The 10,166-nt window shown below is 40.7% G+C and overlaps 1 protein-coding gene across 2 annotated transcripts in view; it reads right to left on the reverse strand.

Moving 5' to 3' along the window:
• The window catches only part of shdb (Src homology 2 domain containing transforming protein D, b), a 36,266-nt gene that overhangs the window by 7,654 nt on the left and 18,446 nt on the right, over positions 1–10,166 (reverse strand). For both annotated transcript variants that reach the window (XM_041791153.1, XM_041791154.1), the window contains exon 5: positions 2,078–2,252. In XM_041791153.1, coding sequence (XP_041647087.1) covers positions 2,078–2,252 — 175 coding nt within the window. The remainder of the gene's footprint in view (positions 1–2,077; positions 2,253–10,166) is intronic.

A 10,166-nucleotide genomic window follows, 5' to 3' on the forward strand; every position in this document is an offset into this window, starting at 1 on the left:
GAAACATGTTGAACAGCTTAAAGGCCGGCTCAGACTACACGATGTTTTTGGCCAAAGAGTGTCAATCACTCTGCAACAGGAGCGCTCCGTGTGATTGTAGCGGTCTTTTGCCCCAAAAAAGAAAATAAGAAGCAATGATAGATTGGATTATGGATAATAAGTATGGATGTATCAAGAGGAGGACAATATGGACCGGCTCTCCTTCAGATAGAACTTAAGGTATGCATGTGATAACGTGAAAAAAAAACAAAATTCACATAGTTTTAGGAAATAAAGGGGGATAAAAGTGGTGAATCTTGTAAATGATAATGCAAAGATAAAGAGCATATGTTCTCCTTTTGTTAGACGTCAGGATTCACATCATTGAAGTCAGGTCAGTGTGTCAAACTAGACGACGATGTACGAAAAATTCGGACATGCTAGTCTTGATGAATCGTGGTCGTGAGGAATCGTAAGGAGTCTTGAACGCGTTGTTAATTATGTCACACTACAAGACGGTTTGTCGTTCCCGACTCTCAAAATCCAGCCCAAGTTTTGACAATGAGCTGCGACGTCGCAGTCAGGCTTAAATCTGGCTGAATTCATGTAGTCTGAGCCGGCCTTTAGTTGACCTTAGTGACCATATCAGCTTGGTGTCTAAGCATAATAGCATACCTAACTAGAAAAGCACTCAGAGAGCGCAGACCTCCGCCAATATCCCTATCTCCCAATAGTGAAGAATCCTTTACAAAATTCCTGGATCCAGACGATGATCCGGATCACTCCCAAAATCGAATCAGTCCCTCCTTATGCCATTTCTGACATTTCCTGAAATTTTCACCAAAATCCGCCTACAATTTTTTGAGTTATGTTGCTAAAAAACTAACTAACTAACTAACTAACTAACTAAAAAACAAACTAACAAACAAACCCTTCCAATCACATAACCTCCTTGGCAGGGGTAATTAACTCTAAAACCAAAAGTTAAGCAGATGCTAATGGAAATGTAATTGCTTTGGAAGGTATTCATTTTAAAACCAAATATTTGACGAATTAAAATTTTCCTTTTAGATTTTCTCAGACATGATTTTGCCAGATAAGATGAACTCTAAATTCTGGCCCTGATGAGGGTTTTCTGTGTAAGGCAGAGCTGAAGAAAAAAGACAAACTCCCAGTGTTTTAGAGAGCATCAGGGTGTAATGGGGCATAGTAATAAACTATCATCCTCAAGTGAATTTGTGCACTTGTATGTGTTTGAGAGCACAACGCTCTGTGCACATGCAAATGTGTGCTTAAGGGGTGTCATGTGCTTGGATTTCATTAGTAAAACAGCGGTGTATGAGCAAAGAAACTGCACATAAATTACACCAATGATGTCTGAAATTACAAGCCCAGAGTAAATGTGCGTTTTTAATACTCTGACTTAATTAGTCCTTATTCTAACCTTTTGTAGCTCTTCAAGCTCTGATGAGTGCTGCTTAGCTCAAACACAAAACCATTTTGTTTCATAACGACCACACCCTTAATAGATGAAAAGGGGCGATAACATGGCCTTTGCTCTTAATTTGTGGGCTGTGCAACCTTTTGTCATTACAGTTATTTAAAACCACATCCATAACAGGGTATAATTCATGTTGAGCATGCAGAAACATTTACAGACTTCAGAGATTAATAAAATATGCAAATTGTATTTAAATGCATACAATAAATAATTGCATGGTCTATGTTTTCATGTATTTAAATGGCTCATGGCTCAGCATATGGATTCAGGCAAAATGTGTTTGCATTAATCCTATATTTCTTTGATAATAAACATCTTAATCTATGCTGTACACAGAAAGTCATGCAAATTCTAGGGGAAATGAACTGTATGGCCAGTTCTATTTTTTTAAAGATAGAGTAAGCTCTTTATCCTAGATTGTAAAAACTAATTAACTTTAAAGCAACAGAGACACTCAATTATTAACTATCACAAATCACTTAACATTAAAGCATGTAAGCCTCTTAATCTGATTAAACCATAAGCAGAGAGTGGCCTACACTGACATATACTCATAAGTGTCAGTGCTTTGTCTTCAACAGCAGACCGCATACATACACCTGCTTCTCCAAAGGCAGAGTCGGGTCCACTCTCTCCCCCACCATGGACAGTCCCTCCTGTGGCATTCGAAACTTTATCCCTCCTCCTGCCAGCGGGCTGGACCTAGGCCCAGGAGGACGCAGCCTCTCTGTGGGCGATGAAGAGCGGTCCCATTCAGCACCGTCAAACTGCGCTGTTGGCAGACAGGGGACAGAAAAAGTGAGTCATGGTATTTACACGGTGCTGTGATCAAAAGGGATTAAACCTCACAGTGAGAGTTGGGTAAACAGCAGACATCCGGCTATTGCAAAACAAGCATTACGCAGAGGGACTTTTGACGGATACTAGAAGAAAGCAGGTTCCGGTCGGACTGTAAAACTCTTAGCATCATCACAAATAACACCATCAACATTTTTATGTGTCTCTGAGGACAGATAGAGACAAGAAGTTGGCGTCTCCCCTTGCTGGCTCTTTTGCACATCTTTGTTTTTACATTAGACAACACTGCAGATTACTTTACACTGACCCTTCTTATTGTGGAGTAAGCAAAAGTGAGATTGTTCACATGTTCCATACTCTGATACTTCTACCATACACAAAACACACCTTCAGCCCTGTTCTGTTGGGGTGACTGTGGATCATGGGTAGAGTCTGTCATCTTGTATGTGCAAACAGGTTCAAGTCCATTTACCATTTATTTCTAAAAAGTTAAAAAAGAGCACTGTATTTATTACATAAAAAGGTTGGCAGTGGTTTGCAAAGGTTTGCACACTGTCTGAAATTCTGTAAATAAATAAATAACCAAACAGTGAACGCCTTAAGCTGCTATTTATCCCCTGACATGTGTCGATTAACCTTGAAAAGCCAATGGATTGGCTAGATTTCATGTCTGTTACCAGTTAGAACCATCTTATAAAGCTCAAATCTGAACCAGTCCAATCAGCGTCATTTGAAAATAATAATGCAGTAGCTATAAGCCTGGTTTAGTTGCACTGCAAGCTTGTAAACAATGACTGCCGACAGCAAAGCAATTAGCTTGGATGTAGCTATGGTGGCAGTTTTAATAACTGGAGAGAATTTTTTTTACTAAAAGAAGAGTAAAAAACACACTTTAAGCTTTCATAGACAGAAAAAATGTTGCTCTTCTTCTGACTGGTCTTGGCATAAGTTTGCAGTAATTAGAGGTATGGTTGAGTTGTACTGCAAGCTGGTAAGCAATGGCTGCCATCCAGTGTTCAAATTACACTGTGGTTTTTGGGGGAGCTTCATTTTCCTATGTGCACCACGTTGGTGTTTCAAGTCACATGCATTGCCACTTCTGCAGCAGGGAGTTAATGCCGTCAGTAACCTGCCATTTAGGCACGACAACAACTTCTAAGTTTAATCAGAGAAAATCATAGCAAAAAATACATCAAAAACAGACAATCACAGGAAACATGATGTTATACCCACAAAAATCCTAAAGAAAAACCACAAATGCACTGCTAAGTTCAGGTACCTACATAACTCTGGGCCTTATTTCAGTGCACCGCTGCCACGCATGAATGACCACAGCAAGAACTGACACAGAATTTTGTTGATTTGTGAGGATAAATGGTCAAAATTTTATATTTATTGTGTAATGAACAAGAAAATAACATAATATTAACCTAACATTGAGATATCTATACTATTGGTTCTATATTTCTGGAAAATTACTGTACATAAGGTAAAATAATAACCAACTTTTTAGAGCTCCCCTTAAACATCCCATTTGAGGCTTTTAAGGTAACTTGTTCCCCTTTCAGGGGAGCCAAGCTCCCCTAAGCTTCCCTGTAATTACCTCCACCAAGGAGGTTATGTGATCAGCAGGGTTTGTTTGTTAGAAAGTTTGTTAGTTAGTTTGTTTGTTAGCAACATAACTCAAAAAGTTGTGGGCGGATTTTGGTGAAAATTTCAGGAAATGTCAGAAATGGCATAAGGAAGAACTGATTAGATTTTGGGAGTGATCCGGATCACCATCTGGATCCAGGAATTTTGTAAAGGATTCTTCAATATTGGGAGATAGGGCAATTGGCGGAGGTCTGCGCTCCCTGAGTGCTTTTGTAGTTAGGTATGTTATTATGCTTAGACACCAAGCTGATATGGTCGCTAAGGTCAACTAAAGCTGTTCAGTATGTTTCTTATGTGAAGATGCAGATGTAGCAACATTAAAGCTTAAATTTAAATTCAACTTAAAGATTCTGGGATTGTTTTAGTTCAGTTTAGTTTGGGAGATAGGGCTAATGGCAGAGGTCTGCGCTCTCTGAGTGCTTTTCTAGTTTGAACTATGCTGCAGTCAGTGAGGCAATTAGCTTGGAAGTAGCTGAAGTGGTAGTCTTTGCTAGAGCTTGGCAGTATTTCTTTATCAAAAATGAGAAAAAAGACATACTCATATATTTTCTTGGTCAGAAAGATGTTTTGCTCTTCTCCTTCCACTTCATTAGTTTGACTCACTTAGTGGCTCCAGTATTGTTGACCGCCCATGCCTGTAAAGCTCAACTATGTAGTTTAATCACTGGAGTTGCAGTATCATATGTTCAGTTCGTGATGAATGTGATAGACAGAATGTTCATCCAATCTCCCTCCAAGCTTTTTCTTCAAGTTCTGTCTTCTCCAAACATTTTTTATGGGAGGTTCCCTAAATGGGTGTAAAATATATCCTAGTGAAACACTCATCCTGGCAAGTCAGGTTAGTTATTAATATCATTATATTATATTATATTATATTATATTATATCATATAATTTGATTTCATCATTTCACACATATCCAAGTTTAAAATTGTGGTATCGGGACAACCCTAGAACAGGCAGCAGTGCTTTTTTCTCCTTTAGCGGAAAGATTTAATAAGCAGACATTAAATGTACTCTATCACTACTCGGCTCTCTGACACGAACACGGTGGACATTCTAATTTTCAAGTAGCTTTTTATGCATGGCTGATGCAAGAGTGAAAAACGTTAACAGGGGAGTGCTTTGAAATAAAATAAAAAAACCTGATGTCCTAACAACCCAGTAGGCAGGGACAGATGCAGGCCGCTGGGGGTTTAGGGTCGAGGTAGAGCAGATGTAGGACAGCAGCTGTGGGTCATGAAGGTCAGGGTGACAATGCACGTGTGTGTTTGGGGTAAAATAGGCTGGCAGAGGGGATGGGGGTTGTGTCCAGGGTGAGGGGTCACCTTGCTCTCTGATGGGGGGCTCCTCCTCCATCTGACCCACCAGGACAGGCCAGGGCAGCAACAACAAGTCCCTCATTTAATAGAGGGGAGGAAGAGAGGGGAAAAGTTGTGTGACAGGGTGAGAGAAGAGCATGTGGGTTTGGAGGAAAGTTAGGCTTGACGTGAAATGGAGAGAATAACAAGAAGTGATGTGTGGAGGAGACAGCGAGGCAGCATGTGTGTGCTTATGTCATGAGGATGCCATGAAATGTTGTTCTTCATGCCTCCTGTCATGAAGAGAAATAATATACTCGTTCTCCTGCTTCCTTTTTCCTGGTGAAAAAATATCCTATCCTACAGTTATTTATCAAGCTAGATAAGACTGAAGAAAGAAAAAAGATGAAGTCAGAGGCTGCATTATTTATAGTCATCTGAAAGAATCTACTTTAAGGAGTTGTCTAGATTCAGGAGACAGAAACAAAACGTGCCTTCTTGTGTACCACGACCTACGTCTGACAGGAGCATGGGGGCAGAACAAGACTCTATTCTCTGTCCTACCTACAGTAAGAGGGTGGCAGAAGGTGCACTGTGAGACAGAGCTGAAAATAGCTCATTATCTACCGTAGCAGTCATTACTGCAGCCTCACACATAATGTGAGTCGCCACTTTCACACCTCAGATTCAACTCCCACTCACAGCCACATAGATAACAAAACAAATAAAAGGAAAAGAGGGATGATGTCTTAATGAGCTGACAAATCCAAAGACCCCCCAGGCCGGCAACATCAAAGGCCATTTGAATGGGCGTTTGGAGAGAGACCTGGGCAGTACATACATGCCTCTCTCCCTCCCTGGTTAATTATTGAGCAGGCAGACACACGCCGCCACTTTTCTGTGGCTCTCCGTGAATTATTGATGCATGGCGCAGTACAATGGCCCCATCTGGAGCGGGCCGCACCTCCGCTGAAGCCGGGATGAAAGTGTGGCCTGGCACCCCTCAATGGGGGACATGCACACCAACACACAAGCGTACAAACTCGCGCACACCTGAGGTCTAGTAACACCACAACTGCCACACTCTGCTGCGTGTCCACTCGCCAGCGAAACACATTTCACACCTCTAAATCTCCAGCAAAACTGAGACAGACGCATGGAAAGAAAAGGCTGTAAATGAGAAGCACACAAAAGTAAGCAAAAGGAGAGAGAGAGAATGGGGGAGCTATGACAATTTATTGCGGATCAGAAATGTGCACAGCCATCTGAGGAAGAGATAAGACCAGGTGGTGCTGTTACACTGACAGTGGAAAATTTTCATCAAGATTGCTCTTTTTCAGTGTTTGGGTGGCTGTTGGAGCTCTAAATAAGTCATTTGGCCCATTATCCCATCACTGAATCAAAAAAATAGTCTCTTCTGATTTGCCCGTTTTCCTCTAGAGTCAAGAACTTAGACTTTTTAAAAACTGTGTTTGCTTCTGGCAGTTTCATCCCTTTCACTCATTTTTATAGACTCAGTGGGTGGGACTAAATATCAGCAGGGCAGTACATTGCCTTCCCCAATCTAGTGATACAATTATCAAGCACAAGAAACTCTTTACAGATTTCCCTGCTAACCTGACTTACCATACCACCACTTTATGACTTCTCATGGTGGTGACTATGACATGAATGAGGGTACAGGAAGTTCATTGGTGTAAGCGAGGGTCCAGCAGGGTAAAGAGTAAGAGGACAGTGTGATAAAATTTAACAGCATTGGTGTATTGGTTGTCACAAAAACTGATGTATTGGGATGGCATTGTTTGCTGCCTATTTTGTTGTAGTTTTCAACAAGTCTCAGACACGTCTCCTGAGGAATCCATTCTTCTTCAGCTATTCTCTCAAACTCCTCCAGATTGGATGGTCTTCTGGCATAGACCTTGGTCTTCAGGTCACCCCACAGATTTTCAGTGGGATTCAAGTCAGGGCTTTGTGTAGAAGTGACATGTTTTGGGTCATCTTTGTGTTGGAAGTCAAAGTGACAATCCAGACCATTTTTTCTGATGACTGCTTGAGGTTTTCTTTCACATATTCTTCTTTCTTCATGATTCCTTCCACCTTTAAGAGATGCCCAGTTCTAGACGCAGTGAAGCATCCACACAGCATAATACTTCCACTGCCGTGTTTCACTGTGGGTACAGTGTTCTTTGCGCCGTATGCTACTCCCTTCTTTCTCCAAACACAAGCAATATCTCTATGGCCAAAGAGCTAAAGTATGCAGAATTTTTCTCCAGGTTGTCCTTAGCATACTTCAGTCTGGCTTGAAGGTGTCTCTTCTGCAGAAGTGGAGTTCTTCTCAGTCCATTCCTGTGCAGTGTTCTAGTGATGGTCTTCTTTGAGACTACAATTCCTGACTTGGCTAAGTCATTCACTAGTGTCTTGGCAGTTGCTCTGTGGTCTTAAGACACATTTCTCACTAGCTTTCTTTACAGAGTCTTTTAAAATCTTTCACTTCCTAGCTCTGCCAGGCTTGTTTTGTACCGTGTGGCTCTCTTTGAATTTCTTGATAATTTTCACCCCTGTTCACGACACTTGGAAATGCTGTGATACTTTTGTATATCTGTCTCCTGCTTGGTGAGCATCAACAATTATTTTCTCAAGATTTCTTTTGTTTTTACCATAATGCTTTCTTAGTGACAGCTCAAACCTTTACTGAAGTTTTTACATTGTATGGAATCAGGAGACAGCCCTCTGTTTTGACTTAATTTTACAAACTCTGAACATCACTTGGATAAAGCACATCATTGTGCTATGCCTCAACCAGCGGCTAAGTTCTAGAGGGCTAATAATTTCTACGTAATAAGTCTTTTGTTTTCTGTGATATAGTTTTGTTTCTGTGTCCAAGGTTAAAATAATGTGAGCATCCAAAATTAAACTCGGACGCACTGTTCCCAAGTGCTGTTTACTGCTGTTTAAAAGCACTTGGAAAATACTTAAAAATATGGAGTTACATAGGGGGGGCTAATCATTTTGTTATCTGTACACTGTGGTCTGAAATTAACATCAAATTTTATTGATTTTTTTTTATCTCAACAAAATAGCCCTAAACAAGCATGTTCTTGCCTAAAGACCGATGTATGATTTATTCATCGAAAACGCCCTTTCTTTTGTACCCATGTTATAGTAGATTTTATAGTCTGACTTTTACAGTTTGACTCTACATTCAAACAGTGCATCACTACCTGATTGCTGAGTACTTTCTGTTCACCAAAATCGCCACAGTCGGTTGGATTTGTACTGTATGAAAGAATAGCTCATCCCATCAATGACACAACAGATTTTTGTCACTTTAGCTTGACAAAGATGCAAAAAACATGACAGAGACAGCCATAAGTGGACAGACATCTAGCAGACAGGAAATTAGCTCTGAAGACATGAGCTGCCATTGATGTTTCTATTTTTGTGCAACTGCTTATTTGTGTTTGCATGTCAAACAAGAGAGAGTGAGATTTGATGTGACATGATAAAAGTGCTACTAGTCTATTCATAGTTCATATTAGACACTGTAACATAATGCCTCTTGATGAATCACTTTACTGTCCAAATATATTCAGTGTTTATCAAGGACAGATATATTAACACTTAACAATATACATTTCCTTAGAACAACAACCAACATAACCATGCCCATAACCCACAGATCTACTAGGCTAACTAGCACTACTGTTTATTTATTTGAGATTGAGACCAGAACAAGTTTACATACCAACCCACTTACAACCCAAAGCATTCCAGCCCTTTAAGAAAAGGCTGATTACTAAGGTAGCACAAGCACACAACCCATCACTCCATGTCACTTATTCACGAGCGGGGAACATCTGGCCTCCATTCATGTCTGATAGAAACCTGTGGAGCTGTCATACACAGAGGGCTGTTAGTGCTTTGTTCTCCAAAACAAGACAACGAGACACACTAATGGTTTACCAACAAAGGCACACTTACACCAACACTTAGAGCTACTATTCATGATTTTCACTCCAATTGTATCACACTGTGTTCTTTATATATTTGTTAAAACAAAGGGGTGTTATTTCCATCAGCTCTGTCTCCCACTTAACCTCAGCTTAAGAAATAGGTGACAGAAATTCAGCCAGTTTTGGTGTGCCAAAATGCCACATGTCTGGCGCCTGAGCTACCTGCTAACAATTACTAGAAATTACCCAGATGGGGGGAGGGAATGCCCACGCTTTGCTTTCCTTTCTGTGTTGCACACAGGACGCATCGACCTGAGTGACAGATAACTGACTTTTCAAGCACCCCAGCTGTTTTCTCCGTAGTCGTCATAAAGGAGGAGCAGACAGAGACAACAGAACAGCTTGATTAGGTCCATTAATGAAGACATCTGTTTTTCAAACAGCCCTGGCATCCCATCTTCTCTGCACACAAAGACCTTCTGCTGGGCAAAATGGCCCCCATAAGGGCCGATGATTAACACCTTATGCCAGAGAAAGAAAGAAAAAAAAAATCACACATCCACTCAAGTTCCTCTTTCTTATAAAAAGTCCAGACCATTGTGATTTTTATCATGCAAGCATCACTTGTCAACATTCTTGTCCAAGCATCCGTTTTCCAGAAACATTACATTCATTCCCCCTGTGGTTCCATGTTGCTCCCCTTGTCTTCCTATTTTTTGTCACCACTCTCTCACCCATCTCCCTTTAAGTGGGGCATTATTTCTTTTTCTCTTTTCTCCATATTCCCTTTCTCCCCTACTGTCTTGCCCTAGTCTACTTCCATCACCTTCTCCCCTCTTTCATGGCAGAGAAAGAATTACAAAGGACCAGTCTTTTCATTAGTGTCAGTTAAGGTTCATGCTGAAGGAGGAGGGAAATCAACTAATGATTAGAATGGAGAGAGAAAATTTGACAAAGAGAAGAACAGAGACAGAGAGAGGCA

The sequence above is a fragment of the Cheilinus undulatus genome, linkage group 7 (genome assembly GCF_018320785.1).
Source record: "Cheilinus undulatus linkage group 7, ASM1832078v1, whole genome shotgun sequence".
In the NCBI taxonomy this organism is placed as follows: domain Eukaryota; kingdom Metazoa; phylum Chordata; class Actinopteri; order Labriformes; family Labridae; genus Cheilinus; species Cheilinus undulatus.